The sequence below is a fragment of the Panthera tigris genome, chromosome D3 (assembly GCF_018350195.1).
Source record: "Panthera tigris isolate Pti1 chromosome D3, P.tigris_Pti1_mat1.1, whole genome shotgun sequence".
In the NCBI taxonomy this organism is placed as follows: domain Eukaryota; kingdom Metazoa; phylum Chordata; class Mammalia; order Carnivora; family Felidae; genus Panthera; species Panthera tigris.
The window spans coordinates 66,019,659-66,039,508 of NC_056671.1; the positions used below are offsets into that span (position 1 = coordinate 66,019,659).

The 19,850-nt window shown below is 39.3% G+C and overlaps 1 protein-coding gene across 1 annotated transcript; it reads right to left on the reverse strand.

Moving 5' to 3' along the window:
* Window positions 1-10,422: 10,422 nt before the first annotated feature.
* ATP5F1A (ATP synthase F1 subunit alpha) lies at window positions 10,423-19,683 on the reverse strand. Its single transcript, XM_042962090.1, has 12 exons — window positions 19,500-19,683; window positions 17,777-17,855; window positions 16,276-16,445; window positions 14,431-14,604; window positions 14,177-14,343; window positions 13,842-13,990; window positions 13,234-13,385; window positions 12,905-13,129; window positions 12,045-12,152; window positions 11,777-11,921; window positions 10,784-10,934; window positions 10,423-10,646 (listed from the first exon to the last, which is right to left on the reverse strand). The coding sequence occupies exons 1-12, from the start codon at window positions 19,557-19,559 to the stop codon at window positions 10,565-10,567; spliced, it is 1,662 nt and encodes a 553-aa protein (XP_042818024.1). The 5' UTR covers window positions 19,560-19,683; the 3' UTR covers window positions 10,423-10,564.
* Between the last annotated feature and the right edge of the window lie 167 nt (window positions 19,684-19,850).

Sequence of the window (19,850 nt, forward strand, 5' to 3'; positions counted from 1 at the left end):
CAAGAAATACGCAAAATAGTTAGGGCCATATCAAAGGAATACAGGAGCCAACTGAAAGCTCCCGATGGCCAAAGCTGGGACAATTTGAACAACAAAAGAAATACTGGATTAGAACCCCAAATATGAAACAACTAACCATGAGTCCATACTGATGTAAGTAGATTGACTGAATACCTAAATAAACAGCAAAATTCCAAATACTCTGTGTAGACAGTCAGTCTTCAAAGGGGTGGAGCATAATTCCTCACTCTTTTTTTTTTTTTAACGTTTTTTTATTTTTATTTTTGAGACAGAGAGAGAGCATGAACAGGGGAGGGGCAGAGAGAGAGGGAGACACAGAATCTGAAACAGGCTCCAGGCTCTGAGCTGTCGGCACAGAGCCTGACGCGGGGCTCGAACCCACGGACCGTTGAGATCATGACCTGAGCTGAAGTCGGACGCTTAACCGACCAAGCCACTCAGGCGCCCCAATTCCTCACTCTTTAAATGGAAGCTGGGAATAGGGACTTCCTTCCAAAGAATACAGTGTGGAAAGTGTTGGAGAGAGAGTAACCCTACAGTGAAGAAGCCTGACAAACAGTACCTCAGGCAAGAGATCAAGGTTAACATCAACAGTGATAATTCACAAAGGAAAGGCAAAAGAAAAAAAAAAGTCATAATTCATGTTAATAGTACATACCTTTGATATCACATGATAAAAATGGCACTCTATGTCCGTGGTCTTCCACCCAAAAGCCCGTAACTTCAGCCTAAACATGAGGAAAACACCAAATTCAAACTGAAAGACATTTTATAAAATACCTGAGTAATACCCTTCAAAACTGCCAAGGTCACCACAAACCAAGAAAATCTAAGAAATTGTCACAGCCTAGAGGAGCCTAAGGAGACATGATGATTAATGTGGTGTCCTAGATGGGATCTAAGGAACATAAAAAGGACATTAGGTAAAAACTAAGAAAATCCAACGGGGCAGGAAAGATAGAAAGTGAAAATAAAGCAAAAGAAGTCTCAATAAACTAAGGATTTCAGTCAGCAGTGTATCAATCTGCTCTCGTGGTTTGTGGCATCGAGCCTCATGTCAGGCTCTGCACTGACTGCTCAGAGTCTGCTTGGGATTCTCTCTCTCCCTCTCTCTCTACCCTCCTCCTCCCCACCTTCGCGTGTGCCCTCTCTCTCTCTCTCTCAAATAAATAAATAAATAAACATTAAAAATCTTAATATATTATCATGTACTGCCTCAGCCCAGGAAGGCATCAGGTCAGCTTTGGTTTACTGACGAGAGTTGTACCAGGCCTGAATTAGTACCTTTAACCAAATAAAAAAGGTTCATACAGAAACTTGAGGTACCCAGCATTCTAAAACAGACCTCCATGGCTAACAGGATTTGCTGGCTAAGTCCAGGACTCCTGGAGAACACGACTGAGGTCAGTACTGGAGGTTGGTATCACCCTGCTTCAGAATCGAACCTGCACAGAAGAACTCACGTAGCAGGCCGGGAATGCTGTCCTGAGAGACGCCTGCTTGGCAAAGTTGGCCCATGGCTGGTGTCTGCAGACTTGCTGGGTAAACATTTCCCAACGTTGATATAAAACTTTCCCTAAGGGGCTCGGTCGGTTAAGTGTCTGACTTGGGCTCAGGCCATGATCTCATGGTTTGAGAGTTCAAGCCCCAATTCAGGCGGTCTGCTGTCAACATGGAGCCCACTTCAGATGCTCTGTTCCCCTCTTTCTCTGCCCCTCCCCTGCTTGTGCTCTCTCTCTCTCAAAAATAAACATTAAAAAAAAACTTTCCCTAAATAATAAGAGTGGCTCACTGTGCCTAAATTATTTGCACAATGTGGTTTATGCTAAACACCTGCTTCCTTCTGGAAGTCTGGGATTTTGGTATGTGTTAAGCAAAGTGCCTACATGAGTGGCCCCAGTAAAAACCCTGGGTACTGAGGCTCTAATGAGTTTCCCTGGCAGACACTTCACATATGCTGTCACAATTCATTGCTGGAGGAATTAAGTGCATCCCGCGTGACTCCACTGGGAGGCAACTCTTGAAACTCTGGGCCTGGTTTCCTCCAGACATCACTCCACGAGCACCTTCCCATGCTGATTTCGCTTTGTATGCTTTTACTATAATAGATCACAGCCATGAGTACCACTGTATGGCGAGTCCTTTGAGTTCTAGAAAATTACTGGTCCTGGGCGTGGTCTTGGACCCCTGACACACAGACCCAAATGTGAAAACAATAAAACTTCTAGAGAAAAAAAACTTAACCTTAAGGTAAACTAAGATTTTCCCCCCAGCTTTATTGAGGTATATTGGATAAATAAAAATTTTAAATAGTTAAGGCATACAATGTGATGTTTTGATACACATATAAATTGTGAAATGATTGCACAATCAAGCTAATATCTACGATCTCAGTTACAATTTTTCTGTGTGTAGTGAGGACACTTAGGATGAACTTCTTAGCAAATGCCAAGTATACAAAACAGGATTAGTAGCTGCAGCTGATGCTGTACATCAGCTCTCTAGATCCTGCATAACTGAACTTTGTGTCCTTTGACCAACAATTCCCCATTTTTCCAACCCCCCTCCCCAGCACCTGGCAACCATTATTTTACTCTTTGCTTTTGAGTTCAAATTTATAAAGATTCCTTAAACAGGACGCAAAAAGCACCACCATAAAAGGAATAGGAAAATAGACTTAATTAAAGTGAGAACTAGGAAATGTTCCATGTTGGAACCTCTTCCAACACTTCCAGTACTGTTGGCAAAGCTTTCCTTTTTGGACTCAGTGGTTTGGGAAGATGCTCATGTTGGTGCTTCATTCTCATGTTACTCTTGATTATTCTCTTTCATATGTATTTATCTCACCTCCCTATTCCCTTAAGGGAATGAGTCATGATACACTCATTGCCTAACATGGTGGTGAACAAATACATACTTAAGTGTTTGATAAAGTTGACAAACTGAAGGATATACTGCTCTTCTTTTGGAACTTGCAACACTTTCCATACATGAATTGAGGAACCATCTCCAAAGAAGGAACTGGAAATCTATTTACCCATTAAGGAATGAGTCTTGGACTGCGTCACTCTGTGTGCATCAAAAACTAAAGAATATTTATGGGGAATGACTTTAAAGGATTTAGGTCAAACAATTAAGGGGCTATTTCTGGATGGTATTGACCCCCACAAATATGAATGATTTTACCAAATCACACCTTGACAAAATCTCTTGTCCCATACTGAAAAATGACATAGCTTTGGGAACCTGTCCCTGTTTCCTATTAAGATTTCCTTGAGAACACTGTTTGGTACTTCAGTGTCCTCCTTTTGAGGACTCTCAGGAGACATTTCTGGCCTAAATTGAATCTATAGTGAGCATCTGAGATATTAACCTCAACAAATAGATAACAAACTTATACAAAATTAAATGATCTAACTTCTACTTCCAAATCTGATTTTCCCTCACTACTCTGGTTGCTCAAACCAGAAGGCTCATGGTCAATCTTCTCTCCTTTCACGAATTCCCAGTACTATATTTAATACTTTTATATAATGTCCCTCAAATCTACTTCCTCTTTCTCCCTTTCCGTACTCTCTTTACTGAGAATTCTGAATTGGCTTTCTGATTTTCTTGCTCCAAGCTATCAAAAAATCATTGCTGTTTTCCTAAGTAGCTCTGATCAACAACTGATCATCAGTGAGAATTCCAAATGCTTCAGTGGTCTTCAAAGCCCTCCATTAACAGGTTCAAATGTGTAAAACACAACCCAGCCATATATACCATATGCTGCAAGCACATTAAGTCACTATTCCCAAAATAAACTACTTCACCATTTTTATTCTTTCATGTAGGCTAATTCTACCCTTAACGTCCATGACCTTCATCCTCTGCTTGTCAAAAATAGAACTTATACTGTAATATATTTAATTAAAAAAAAAAAATCCATGGTCCGTAGTGACCTGAGAGGGAAAGCTTTCCTTCAGAGGAGAATACCAGCAAGGGCAAATAAATAAATAAATAAATAAATAGATAGATAGATAGATTTATTTATTTATTTATATATATAATATATATATATATATATATATATATATATATATATATATCACCATTTTACAACTCCCAATGTTCTATTTCAGGTAAGAATCAATAGATCCCCAAAACATCCAGTGAAAAGTTGTTGGAGAACAAGATATTCACATTAATTTTAAAAATACAACTATTATACAGGGGTGCCTGGGTGGCTCAGTTGGTTAAGTGTCCAACTTCAACTCAGGTCATGATCTGGTGGTTTGTAGGTTCAAGCACCACAATGGGCTCTGTGCTGACAGCTTGGAGCCTGGAGTCTGCTTCAGATTCTGTGTCTCCCTGTCTCTCTGCTTCTCCCCCCTTTGCTCTCTCAAAAATAAACATTAAAAAAAACTGTTGAATAAAAATTATAACTATTATACAGAGTGCACTTGTGATGAGCACCAGTGTTGTATCACTAAATTATACACCTGAAACTAATATTACACTGCATGTTAACTGGAATTGTATATAAACTTAAAAAAAATAACTATTTTACGGGCACCTGGGCAGCTCAGTCGGTTAAGCGTCTGACTTGATTTCAGCTCAGGTCATGATCTCACGATTCATGAGATCAAGCCCTGTGTCGGACTCCACACTGACAGCACTGAGCCTGCTTGGGATTCTCTCTCTCTGCCGCAACCCCCCCCCCCCCACACACAAAATAAACATTTTTTTTAATAATAGCTATTATAAAAGATGCTGGGGAGACAATTAGGAAAATTTTAATATGGACAGCATATTATTGAATCAGTTGTTTCTTAGGTATAGTGGTATTGTGGCTATATAGATGGTCTTTATTTTTTTAAGCTTATTTATTTTGAGAGAGAGTGTGCACAGGAGATGGGCAGAGAGAAGGGAGATTCCAAAGCAGGCTGCATACTGCCAGCATGGAGCCCGATGCAGGCCTTGAACTCATGATCAGATTGTGACCTAAGCCAAAATCAAAAGTTGGACACTTAATGGACTGAGCCACCCAGGCATCCCTATTTCTTTAAAAAAGAGGAAAAAATCAAATTTAAATAGGCATATGTATGGGGAATCACACAGACATGGAATTCCAAAGAGGCAACATGAAGCTTATGTGACCTAAAGAAAGGGGGAGAGGCTGAGGACACAAAAGGGAGAAAACTCACTAGCAAGGTGAAAGATGTTTGGAAAAACAAGCCCGTTCTGTTATGCAGATGAGTTGCAGGTCTTTATTCTTAGGGCACAGATGCTGAAATTTTTTTAGATGAAGTGCCAGAAATGTCAGGATGCTTACAACTTACTCTCAAATAGTTCCCCAGAAAAATAAAGCAAATGCATCAGAATATTAACATGTGGCATGTATTGATGGATAGTAAAAGAGTGTTGCTTGTATTATTCTTCCAACTTTTCCTTAGGACTGAGTATTTTCATAATTAAAAAGTCTACCTCTAGGGCACTTGGGTGGCTCAGCTGGTTGAGCGTCCGACTTCGGCTCAGGTCATGATCTCAGTTCGTGAGTTCGAGCCCCACATCAGGCTCTGTGCTGACAGGTCAGAGCCTGAAGCCTGTTTCAGATTCTGTGTCTCCCTCTCTCTCTGCCTCTCCCCTGCTCGCACTCTCTCTCTGTCAGAAATGAATAAATATTTAAAATATTTAATATTTAATTTTATTAAAATATTTAATATAATATTTAATATATTATATATTACACAAGTATATATAAATACACATTTTATATATTTACATATATAATATATAAATATATAATTGCATATATAATTATATATTATATGACATAATATAATAAATATAAAATATTTAATATTAACATTTAATAAATATTTTTAAAAATTAAAAAAAAGTCTACCTCTTGCCAAAGGCCAATTCTCCCATGAACTCTTTTTCACTTCTGTCAATAGATATGGATTTTTCAATTCAAACAGTACTTTGCTCTGGTCACTACAGTAATAGCACAGCATTATAAAGTCATTACAACAAATGTCTTTGGTCTTCCTCCCTATCCTAGGAAAGTTAGAGGGTCCTTCTATGTCACTCATTTTGTATCCTTTAGTGCTCATCTCATAGTTGAGTAATAAATAAATAGCTAAACTAAGCACTATTTTATTTAAGATATGCCTATCTTAATATTCTTACATAGATTACAGAGCTGAGACATTAGAGGCCTTCTGCAGAGCTAGACTTAATAATCCTCAAATAGATTTTAAAATACCTATCTGAAAGCTATAAAACCTCACATTTCAAAGGTCAAGTGCCTTTCTCAGATAATAAGCTGTACAAAAACTCATTTTATGGCAGCCTTTTGGCTGCCTCACAGCAGAGCCATTGGGTACTTAGGCTAGGCACATCTGGTGAGAACAGCGCCATGCCTGTGGTCTCCCAACCTGCTCACCTCTGAGTGACTAATAAAAAAATAACATTTGTTATCTCAGAATTGGTTTCTCCTGGTTCACTGTTGCAATAGACTGTGTTGGGCTCTAGGTCAGCAAAACTCTCAGGGAGGCTTTACAGCTTTAGGGGAACTCTTGCCATCTTCCAGCACAATTTTTTCCCCCAAACCATTACCTCTTTATTTTTAAAGTAATCTCTACACCCAATGTTGGGCTCAAACTCACGACCCTGAGATCAAGAGCCATATGCTCCAACGACTGGGCCAGCCAGGCACCCCTCTTCTACAATTCTTAATCCAGATGAATAAATGACTTACCAAATCACTACAGCTAGTGGATAGTAGAAACTAAAATCCAGAGGACCATTCACAAAAATTCTTCTAATAGGGTGTACTTGTTAGATATGGTTTGTCCTTTTATTAGACCAAGTAAACCAGACATGCTTTAAAATATTCTAAGACTTGGGGCACCTGGGTGTCTCAGTTAAGCATCAGATTCCTGATTTTGGCTCAGGTCTTGATCTCACAGCTCGGGAGATCAGTCCTGTCGGGACACAGAGCCTGCATGGGATTCTCTCTGCCTCTCCCCACTCGCTCTTAAAATAAACTTAAAAAAATAACTATTTCTTGGGAATGCAAGCTGGTGCAGCCACTCTGGAAAACAGTATGGAGGTTCCTCAAAAAACTAAAAATAGAACTACCCTACAACCCAGCAATTGCACTACTAGGCATTTATCCAAGGGATGCAGGTGTGCTGTTTCGAAGGGACATATGCACCCCAATGTTTATAGCAGCACTATCAACAATAGCCAAAGTATGGAAAGAGCCCAAATGTCCATCGATGGATGAATGGATAAGATGTGGTAGATATATGCAATGGAGTATTACTCGGCAATCAAAAAGAATGAAATCTTGCTATTTGCAACTACGTGAATGGAACGGGAAAGTATTATGCTAAGTGAAATTAGTCAGAGAAAGACAAATACCATATGACTTCATTCATTTGAGGACTTTAAGAGACAAAACAGATGAACATAAGGGAAGGGAAACAAAAATAATATAAAAACAGGGAGGGGGACAAAACATAAGAGACTTAAATATGGAGAACAAACAGAGGGTTACTGGAGGGGGTGTGGCGGGGGGGAATGGGCTAAATAGGTAAGGGGCATTAAGAAAGCTTCTCCTGAAATCCTTGTTGCACTATATGCTAACTAATTTGGATGTAAATTTAAAAAAACAAAACAAAAAATAAATTGTTCATGTCACTGCAAAAAACAAAAACAAAAAACCATTTCAGGTTTAAGCAGATCATAAAGAAGTCCTATGAGCAGCATTTCTCTTTAACCCAAATCATCATCTGTTCATACTGTGATCATAAATAGATTTATGGTGGTGTAGTATAGCAGTTGTGTGCACATGCAAAATTCTTACCCGTTGGGTGAAATCAACAGATTACACACATAATGTACAAATCAGGAAGTAGCACCATTGCAATACGGAGCTGACAAAATAACTGAATAGGAATTAGTTGCCTTTGGGGGCGCCTGGGTGGCTGTCAGTTAAGTGTCCGACTGTTTCGGCCCAGGTCATGATCTTCCGGTTCCTGAGTTTGAGCCCCACATCAGACTCTGCGCTGACAGCACGGAGCCTGCTTGGGATTCTCTCCGTCACTCCCCCACTCGTGCACTCTTTCTCAAAATAAACATTAAAAAAAAAAAAAAGGAATCAGTTCCCTTTGTAGAGGTTGGGGGTAGGCAAACAAGGGATTTCCTTTTCTCATAAACAACTGTCTTGACTTTTTGATTCTTTAAATTATATACCCATTAACAATTTAAAAATGAGGAGCCCAGAAAGACCGAGGCACGGGTGAAACTTAAATATAACACCGGTATCACAGCAGGTTACATGGAGGGCTCATTTAATAAATGGAGCTTAAAAATTGGATATGAATATGGAAAAAAAATTTTTAACTTTGAGAGATAATCCTAAGCAGGCTCTATGCTCAGCACAGAGCCTGATGCGGGGATCAATCCCACAACCTTGGTATCACAACCGAGCCAAAATCAAGAGTCGGACGCTCAAATCAACCGAGCCACCTAGGCACCCTTATTTTTTATTTTTCTAAATTTACATCCAAATTAGTTAGCATATAGCGCAACAATGATTTCAGTAGATTCCTTAATGCCCCTTACCCATTTAGCCTATCACCCTCCCACACCCCCTCCAGTGACCCTGTTTGTTCTTCGTATTTAGGAGTCTTCTGTTTTGTCCCCCTCCGTTTTTATTTTTGTTTCCCTTCCCTTATGTTCATCTGTTTTGTCTCTTAAAGTCCTCATATGAGTGAAGTCATAGGATTTTTGTCTTTCACTAATTTCACTTAGCCTAATTCCCTCCAGTTCCATCCACGTAGTTGCAAATGGCAAGATTTCATTCTGATTGTCAATACTCCATTGTGTACATGTATATGTATGTATATATGTGTGTGTGTGTGTGTATACACACACACACCACATCTTTATCCACTCATCCAACGATGGACATTTGGGCTCTTTCCATACTTTGACTATTGTTGGTAGTGCTGCTATAAACATTGGGGTGCATGTGCCCCTTCGAAACAGCACACCTGTCTCCCTTGGATAAATGCCTAGTAGTGCAATTGCTAGGTTGTAGGGTAGCTCTATTTTTAGTTTTTTGAGGAACCTCCACACTGTTTTCCAGAGTGGCTGCACCAGCTTGCATTCCTACCTTTTTAAAATGTTTATTATTTATTTAGAAAGAGCACAGGGGAGGGGCAGAGAGCAAGGAGAGAGAATCCCAAGCAGTCTCCTTACTGCCAGCACAGAGCCTGGTTGCAGGGCTCAAACTCACCCTGAGATCAGATCATGACCTGAGCCAAAATCAAGATTTGGACATTTAACCGACTGAGCCACCCAGGAACCCGTTTTAATTTATTTAAGTAAGCTCTATACCTAATGTGGAGACTGAACTCACAACCCTGAGATCTCATGCTTTACCAACTTGAGCCAGCCAGGTGCAACAATGACAGTCAATCTTCTGTGTCAACTTGGCTAAGCTATGGTATCTAGTTTATGGTCAAACCAGTCTAATTGCGGTGGAAGTACTTTTTAGACATGATTAACATCTGAAATACTCTGAATAAAGATTACTTTAGAAAAAAAAAAAAAAAGCTTACTTTCCATAACATGGATGGGTCTCATCCAGTTGGAAGGCCTTTAGAGAACCTGAGGTCCACGAAGAAGGAATTCTGCTTCTAAACACAACTCTTCCCGGAGTCTCCAGCCCTATCCACCTGCCCTTTCAAACTTGCCAGCCCCTACAATCTTTCTATACACATCCTAATTGCTGTATTTCTCTGAAGAACTCTAGTAAGTAGACTAAGCTCTTAGATAACAAAAGTAAATCTTTAAAACTCTTAGTAAAATATATAATTATCTTTGTAGACTGTAAGGTAAAAATTTCTTAAATAAGACCAAAATTACCATAAAAACTGACCAACTTGGTTATATAAACCACTGCCTATAAAAGATATGTTAAATTAACAATGAGAAGATATTAACAAATGCTCCTAATTCTATTCATTAATATGTTCTTTCTCAATCTTTGTCCCAATCTTTCAGACCTCACTTATCAGTTTTATTTCCTTGAGAATTTTAGTTGTCCTGTTCTTTTCTTGCCTACAGTACATCTTTATATAGATCAGTCTTCTTGGCAGACAAGCCAGCGAGGCTCTTCAACATTACCAAATGTGAACTCTACTACATATCCAGTTACCTAGTTTATGAATTCTTCTTTAATCAATCACAAAGCACTCTAGAATCTTGCAAAGAGATCAGTCTTGAATAATCTAGGCCTGCTAATTTGAATAACATTCAAGTAAATTAGCTAAAGCATGCTTACCAATTCCTCTAATTAATTTCAGTTCTTTTAAAAGAATCGTTCAAACTACAGAAAACCACCAAGCAATACGGAACCTTTATTTTTAACGTAATTTCTGTACATCTGGAGTATGACAGTAATCCTTTTACAAATGGAACTGATTACTAGAATAAACAATGACAAAACCAAACTGGTATTTGATGTGAATCCACAGGGAATTTAAGCTTCAAATCCAGCCAAGAAATTTGTCACAATCTCTTTCAGCTTTGCATCTGACTGTTCTGAGATCTTTCCATCAGTCCTATTCGGAAATGAAAAACAGTTCATCAGTTCAGACCTAAACAAAAATTCAATGACTAACTACAAAATTCAAAAGAATTTTATCAAGACTTTGTATCTTAAAAATTATAAAAAAGAGGCTACCGATTGTGTTCATACCTGATGTTGCCCAACAGAGCTTGGTGCTGGCTGATAACATGAGCCAAGAAAGCATGCTCAAACTTTGTGATCTTGCTAGGCTCCAATTTATCAAGATACCCTCTCACACCAGCATAAATAACAGCCACTTGTTCTTCAATAGCCATGGGAGCTGAAAACAAACAAAACAATGCCAAGTGAGTTGCTCAAATAAATAAATGCCATATTAACGAAGTCAGAGAAACTTACCTTTTCTTCCAATTATGAACATGTCTCCTCCATATCACCTGCTCTCACATTCTCTATGAGAAACCCCACATTAATACTCTTTCCCACTTCTGTCCCCAGGAAAAACTTTTTTCCTTATATTTGCAAGCCTTGAAGTGTTATCTTTGGGCATATTCCATAAGCACGGTTTACCATCTGGCAGTATTTATACTGTTTGAGACATAAATAAGTTGCTGACATTTTATAGCAAGGTAAACACATACTAACATTCTTTTAAATCTGCCCAATTCCATTCTCTCAAAGCCAACACGGAAAGGGGCAGAGGAAGGGATCTGATAGATTTTAACTCTCAAAAGTAGTAAGTATATTTTAATAAGTTTTCCTTCAAATAATGACAATACCTACAATACAAGTGTAACAGGCACTGATCACATTCAAACACTCCATCTTGGGGCACCTGGGTGGCTCAGTCAGTTAAGCATCTGACTTCAGCTCAGGTCATGATCTCATGGTCCATGAGTTCGAGCCCCGCGTCAGGCTCTGTGCTGACAGCTCAGAGCCTGGAGCCTGTTTCAGGTTCTGTGTCTCCCTCTTTCTCTCTCCTCCCCCGCTCATGCTGTCTCCCTCTTCTCAAAAATAAATAAACGTTAAAAAAAAAAAAAAATTCAAAACACTCTATCTTTAATGAAAGGTAACAGTATGTATCATAGCTTACGTAGGGAGCTGTGTGATATTCCCAGGCCCTAACACAAGGTAGGAACTTGATGACATAAAAGAACAACTCACAATACTGTCCTTGCTTCAGCAACTCAGTCAATCGCACGCCGCGACTCAAGAGTTGTTGCGTGGCAGCATCAAGGTCAGAACCGAACTGGGCAAAAGCAGCAACCTCACGATACTGAGCCAATTCCAGCTTCATGGTACCTGCCACCTGAAATACAGAAATGGTTAAGTCATGAAATACAAAAATACTTAACTTCATTGACAAAGAACAAATACATTGTGATTTTAAACTAAAGACACCCCATCTCCTTGACAAAGTGATGCAAATTACCTGCTTCATGGCCCTGGTTTGAGCAGCAGATCCGACACGGGACACAGACAAACCAACGTTAATGGCAGGGCGGATACCTTTGTAGAACAATTCTGTTTCCAAGAAGATCTACATCATACAGAGAATACACATGATAATGAGCTTAAAGAAATCAAGTATTTTCAAAGTTAGGTCAAAAAACTGAAACCCGGGGCACCCGGGTGGCTCAGTCAGTTGAGCGTCCGACTTCGGCTCAGGTCATGATCTCACAGTCCATGAGTTGGAGCCCCGCATCAGGCTCTATGCTGACAGCTCAGAGCCTGGAGCTTGCTTCGGATTCTGTGTCTCCCTCTCTCTCTGCCCCTCCCCTGCTCATGCTCTGTCTCTGTCTCTGTCTCAAAAATAAATAAAAACATTAAAAAAAAAAAATTTTTTTTTAAAAACTGAAACCCAACATCTCCAAAGAAGAATGTTGTCTTCTTCTCATAGTAAAGAGTCCCTCCAATCTTTCACAGCCCATATCAAACTACATATTCTGTTGGTAAGATTAAAAGATGTGAGACAAAAAAAAACAGATTATGAATTTATATTAAAATATATGCAGATAAAGTGATAGGACCTCTGAGATTTGCTTCAAAACTACCTAACACGGAAAATAGTAGTGGCTATAAATGAAGCAAAAATGAGGTCCACTATACCACGAATTGAAATGGGTGAGAGAGATGTGGGGTTCATTATACCCTTCTCCTTACTTTTCTATATATTTGAAATTGTCCACAATAAAAAGTAAAAGGCATTTAACAGATCGGTTCATAAACACAAGCCTCAACCAATGCCTTGAAGTCATCCAAAGCTTTTACATTTATTTAAGCATAAAATACCTGTCCATCAGTGATGGAAATGACATTTGTTGGAATGTAAGCAGACACATCACCAGCTTGTGTTTCTATGACTGGTAAAGCAGTCAAGGAGCCACCGCCAAAAGAATCGTTCATTTTCGCCGCTCTTTCTAGCAGACGGGAGTGCAGGTAGAACACATCACCAGGATAGGCCTCACGACCAGGGGGTCGGCGGAGCAGCAGAGACATCTGACGATAAGCAACAGCCTAGAGTATAGAAAAGGGTTACGAAGTTTAGTTATTAAAAGCTAAATTTGTCACCTTCCATTGTGGTGCAAACACGCAGATTCTAAAAATATATATACTCTGACCTGTTTGGATAAGTCGTCATAGATGATCAGAGCATGTTTGCCATTATCCCGAAAATACTCTCCCATAGAACAGCCAGAATAAGGAGCCAGATACTGAAGCGGAGCAGCATCAGAAGCAGTAGCTGAAACCACGATGGTGTACTTCATGGCATCTGGGAAGAAGATAAATTTTCAGTTTTACAAGATTATTAACGTTTTGATTTTAGAGACTACTAAAATAAGAATTCAGTGCTTCACTAAGTCATCTATCAAAGTCAGATTAGCCAGAACTTCTAAATGGCACCTACTTTAAAGAAACTGACAAAAACCTTAAGATGTATCATTGTTTTATACTATTTTCACTTGTTTTTACTTATTGAATTACATGAGAAATTTCAATTCATTAGGGAGTAATTAAAACCAGTCTTCATTCAGTAGAAGCTACCCTAAGATTAGCAACAATAGGACTCCCACCAAACAATAATAAGATTGAACAACTTCTTCTTATAAGCAAACTCTACCTCCAACGTGGGGCTCAAACTCACAACCCTGAGATCAACAGTCACATGCTCTACCAACTAACTGAGCCAGCCAGTTGGACTGGCCCCAGGACTAAAGTTCTTTAATACCTGCATCTGTAAGTCTCTTCACCAACTGGGCAACAGTGGACCTCTTCTGACCAATAGCAACGTAGATACAGTATAGCTTCTTCTTTTCATCAGTTCCATCGTTGAAACGTTTCTGGTTAATGATTGTGTCAATAGCAATTGAGGTTTTGCTTTAAAAAGGGAAAGTAAACATGAATCTTAGTAAATACTTCAAAAGTTTTCTCAACTTAAAAGTACTACTGCTAATGCTCATCACATTCCATGCTCCCTATTATATCCAAAGCATTTACCATTCCAAGCCTGAAAAGTAATCTTTCCACAAGCATATTTTAGTTGGAACTTTTAACAAGCTTTACCCAGTCTGACGGTCACCAATAATCAGCTCACGCTGACCACGACCAATTGGCACCAAGCTATCCACAGCCTTAATGCCAGTCTGCATTGGCTCACGCACAGAAATTCGAGGAATGATCCCAGGGGCTTTCAGGCCAACTCGCCTACGGGTCTTGGAACCAATTGGACCCTGGTAAACAATAAAAAGTGTCCCCAGAACAATCAGTTTTGATGTCTGTTAGAGGCTACAATCACATCTAATAAATGTTAAACGTACCTTTCCATCAATGGCATTACCAAGGGCATCTACGACACGGCCCAACAGCTCCTCACCAACTGGAACATCCACAATGGCTCCTGTTCTCTTCACAATATCTCCTTCTTTAATCAGTTTATCATTGCCAAACACGACAACACCAACATTGTCAGGTTCCAAGTTCAGAGACATACCCTACACAAAACACACAATCAAACACCAACAAAACTTTAGTACTTGTTTCCCATACATTAACACTACATATTATGAAAATGCCTAGTAAAAAAAAAAAAAAAAAAAAAAAAAAAGTCTTGTCCTTTAGATCTGGTTTACCCAAGTATTTTTCCAACACCCTTCTTTGGTCAAAACTGCGTTATGATAAGCCTAACATGCTCCTTTATCACATCCTCAAAGAACTAAAAGAAGCAAAAAAAAAAAAAAAAAAAAAAAAAAAAAAAAAACCTCAACAGGTTAAGCTTATTTCACTGCATTTCTTTTGTCTATGGCTTTTGAACTGGGTGATCAGTATGAAATAAAATCATCAACCCGAAATTTTAAGACAGAGTTAATTTACATCTTTTTATCTGTGAGAAGTTCCATACACAATTTAAAGAATTACCTACTGAGAACTCATCAGGTTAGTAGACAGTGAAATTAAAAGCTACTCAAACAAGAACAAAATGCCATAATGTAACAATGATGGGTCATCTCTCCTCATTATAACCTTATTTCAAAATGGTAAGATTTTTAGGTCCCTGATCATTACTAAGGAAAAAGGTTATTCCAGGAACAGAGTCTGGGCAGTAGTGAAAGCTTTGTAGAAGTACTTGGAACAAATACAGAGGAATATCATGGAATACCACTGGATGTACAAAATCTTTAATCTAAATCTTAAGATGTTCAATACAGCAGTCACTAATCACATGTGGCTATTTAAAATTTGAATTAACACCATCTTACAAAGTCAGAGAAACTTACTTTTCTAACACATCTCTATACATCACCTACTCTGTGTGAGAAACTCCACATTTTACACTCAACAGCCTCACATATGTAACAGTTACTACATTTACAGCAAAGACACAGTATTTCCATCATTGCAGAAAGTTCTATTAGGCATTACTAAACTCTTAGATCTTAAAAGCTAAACAGAAACTCAGAGTTCATTAATTTTGCCTCAACTTTCAAAACTATGTAATACACATACACTGAAGATATGGGAGATTACATTTTTAGCCAAAGCCTAACACCCTGGATAAAACTTTTGGCTTTGTAATTATTCTTCCACATCAAGGCTCTTTTTCCACACTGGACACTACCCAGAGGACCAAGACTGTCTTCTCCCATGTGTGGGTAATCCTACTCCCCCTGGTCCACCCATATCACACTCTGCTTTCCTCAGAAAACAGCTAGGTTCAACCTAATGGAAAGTAGATTTCTATCAGAGAGCTTCTGATAACTACACTACCCTACCTCAACAATAATACATCTACTCTTACTAGAAATACAAACTCAATGCCTTTCAACTTTCCACCAGAAATGAATTTAAAGTTATCTAATGCTTTTGTATAAGATGATGTTAACGGCTGCAAAGAGTATACCATTCTTAGGATCCAGATGAACGTTTACTCAATTATATATTTTAGCACTAGTGGCTACAACTGATATATACATCAATCCTTAGAGTAAAAACTTTGGTAACTAAAACCCTTAAGTTTATCCTTTTCACAACCTATGATAATCACTAAAACAGTGAACAAGTTGAGATTTAAAGTTAAACAAAAAAACACTAGCACAATCTCTGAATTACTAATGAATAACTCAGAGACCAATCCTAAACCACCAAAATCTCATTTTATAATTTACCTTTAAACCTGAAGAAAACTCCACCATTTCTTCTGCCTGAACATTTCTCAGCCCATGTACACGGGCAATACCATCACCAATGCTTAGGACACGCCCAGTCTCCTCAAGGTCAACAGAGGTATCAGCTCCAAGAATGCGTTCTTCAAGGATAGAGGACACTTCGGCAGTGCCTATTGAGAGGAAAATTCCATTGCAAAAATAGCCTGGTCTCAAGATTTTAAAACCCACTTCCTCAACAATGTAAAAACTATAGTTTTGTAATCACAATAATAAAATTACTCTAAGATGTAATATAATATACTTGGCTCTATTCGAAAAAGCTTAGTACCTACCATTACTATAAAAACAAATCCAAGTGATTAAGAATCTGTATCTATGTTGAAACCAGACTTTTTGGCTAAACTCTATAGGAAGTTTAAAAATACAATCTATTTTTTAAAAGCAACTGTTAACAAAGTATAAATATCTTTCTTTTTAAAAACATACAAATACTATTCTTCATCTTAGCATGTGGGAGATTTACAGATTCACTTTTTTTTTTTTTAATGTTTATTTTTGAGAGAGCGAGCGAGCAAGCTGGAGAGGGGCAGAGAGAGGGAAACACAGAATCCGAAGCAGGCTCCAGGCTCTGAGCTGTCAGCACAGAGCCCAACATGTGGTTGAACTCACGAACTGTGAGATCATGACCTGAGCCAAAGTCAAATGTTTAACCTACTGAGCCACCCAGGTGCCCCTATGGATTCACTTACTTAATTTTTAGTTCAAAAGCTCCAATCACATCTCCAAAGGAATTCCCTAACCTACAGCATCTTCCTATGCTCACCTCCCTACTTCTCTATCCTATTTGCAATGTGTAAATTTATAGATTGCCACATGTAGATTAGCAGCTATCACCGTCAAAAAACAAAGGTAAAAACTGCTTACTTTTTCTAATTTTTTTGGGGGGAAAAAAAAGAAATCTTTCATAGTTCAGAAGGATGCCCAGCACCTGATATGTGTACTTTCTGTTTCCACCCAAGGGATGTTGTATCAGAGAAAAAATAAGTTGTAGGGGTGCCTGGGTGGCTCAGTCAGTTGAGCATTGGGACTCTTGTTTTCAGCTGAAGTCATGATCCCAGGGCCGTGGGACTGAGCACCGCAGCAGGCTCCGCACTGAGTATGGGGCCTGCTTAAGATTCTTTCTCTCTCTGCCCCTCTCCCCTGCTCCTACACATGCTCTCTCTAAAATATTTTTTTAAATAAATGAAAAAAGAAAACAAAAAAGAGGAAAGAGCTAATAACATGATAAAATATTTCACTAGAACAAGAAAACCTACCAAGACAGGGCTAAATGGCACATTATGGGCTAAGAATCTGGGATTTGTGGTAACTAAATTTGAAAGAAAAAATTAACAGATGAAAATAAAAAACCCCAACAGTTGTGTTACCTATGTAACTTATTTTTTCACTTATTGACAAGACAGTAACTGTGGGGTATGTACGCTTAGAAATACTGACTTACCAGTCTTCTGAAGACGTGTGTTAGAGGCATGGAGGTTCCTTGCAGCAATGAAGGATGATCCCAAAGCATTCTTGGAGACCTAGCACATAAACATTTTTTAAGATATTATTAAAATAAAAGCTTCTATAAAACTGGCAAGCTTAAACAAATGTGGGCTTACTCTGATCACGTTATCAGTGAAAATATTAATTATATCAAAATATTTTGCTTAAAATTGGAAGACTATTAATCATATAACAAAGTAGCTTTTGATATATGAGAAAATCTATTATGCAGCTCCTGGCAATGCTATAAGTACTCTATAAAAAGCAAATTTTAAAAATGCAGTCATGCAGTCTAGGGGCATCTGGCTGACTCGGTTAAGCATGTGATTCTTAATCTCAGGGTCATGAATTCAAGTCCCAAATTGGGCATGGAGCCTACTTTTAAAAAAATAGTAATGGCCTATTTTTAAAAGCAACAGTTACTAAATTATCTTTTCCTTTAAAGGCACCAGTTACTATTATTTCATCTTTAGATATATTTCAGTTGAATTGTGAAAATTCTCAGTAAGATAAATTGCTTTCCAAAAGGGGCAAATGTCAATAACATATCCTATTTTACTTAAAAAAAAAACCAACCAACAAACAAAAATTGAGTTGTAAATGTTAGAGTTTGATTAGAAACTAAGTATGGCTGTCTACTCTTTTTTCCCTGCCTTTGACAAAGCCTATAGCAATCTGGACCCCCTCCTTCTCCTTCAAGTTGTAATGCCCTAAATTTGGTCACTGGCAATTCTAAATCTACTACTTTCTCTAGGACCAGATGAAATCCGTTAAAAATGCTCTTTGATGCCAGTTCCATTATGACAACAAAATATGTTTATTTCACCTCTGAAACTGAGATTATGTTTAACATGGAAAAAATAAGTAAATGTAAGCCTTAACTTCAAGGGCGATAAGTAATGAAGGGAGAGCACTGACCTTCACAGGCATTTTCTAACCTATGTTCTATCTTACTTGAGTTCTCAATCACTGTCTAACGATTCCTCAAGGACGAAATCTTAAAACATGTCAAAGTACCAGAACACAAAGCAGTCTTTCTACCTGAGGCAATTTAGGATTCGCTGCTATCACTGCTGTCACGGTATCTGCCACATGAAATGCACATTTGCGCTGTGTTTCGCTACTGTTTCAATATTCAGCACTAAGAGATCGCCTATTGAAGTATTCAGAAAGGCACCTTCATTTATTGCTTTCCCCTGAACCGACCTCCGGGCAGAGGTGAAATGCCGGGGCCCGCTGACCTTCATACAATGTCAGGCTTCCTTAAACCGCTTCAACGAGACATAGCAACAGTGCTCTGACCTTAAGTGGCACAGCCCCGAAGAATCAGCGGAGACAAGCCTCGCCGTTTCAGAGCAGGCATCGGAGCTAGAGCTCCAACACTGACCTTCACCCAAGGCCCCTCTCGGGCAGTACTCAGCTGAAGTCGGGAACCCTCCCCGAGACCCCATCTCTGGACAGCATTGAGGTCAGCACCTCCCCCGCACCGCTCTGCACCGTCCCGCACGGATGGCTAGCAACAGGCCCTTGTGCCTCCTCCCTGCCCAGCCCGAGCAGCCAACAGTGCAAGATGGCGGCGCCCGCCAGCCCCTCACCCTCCTTGCAGAAAGAGCTCTCGAGTCAGCACACCACCAGCCACCTGCCGGCCCACCTCCCTCCCGCCGGTTGCCCGCACTCACCAGCCCGGCCCGCCTAGGCAGGGCGCGGGCCACGGCCGCGGCGACGCGCACGGACAGCATCTTTGTTGCTCTATTTAGGGTGGTTCCTCTGCAGCCGCAGCCTCCGGACTGACTGGGACAAAATGGCTGAGCGGCAAGGAAGGTCAAGGCAGCCGGTCCACCTGACCCGGAAGTACCGCCCCTCGTGTTCACCTCCGGACGCGAATCTGCCTTTTAGAGGAGGACTGGGGGTGGAGTTGCTTTTTTTAAATATTATTTTTAGATTTAAACTTAAAAATGAGTGATTAGACCTTGGCCAGCTTCGGCCCAGGCATTCGTTATACATTTATTTTGGCCTACTGAGTCGACCTT

Coding starts and splice junctions, on each gene's coding strand:
- ATP5F1A (XM_042962090.1), bottom strand. CDS start 19,559: ATGCTGTCCGTGCGCGTCGCCGCGGCCGTGGCCCGCGCCCTGCCTAGG. Junction 17,856..19,499: donor TGCCTAGGCGGGCCGGGCTG/GTGAGTGCGGGC, acceptor TTTATGTGCTAG/GTCTCCAAGAATGCTTTGGG. Junction 13,386..13,841: donor GAAGAGACTTACAGATGCAG/GTATTAAAGAAC, acceptor TCTTCTTCCCAG/ATGCCATGAAGTACACCATC.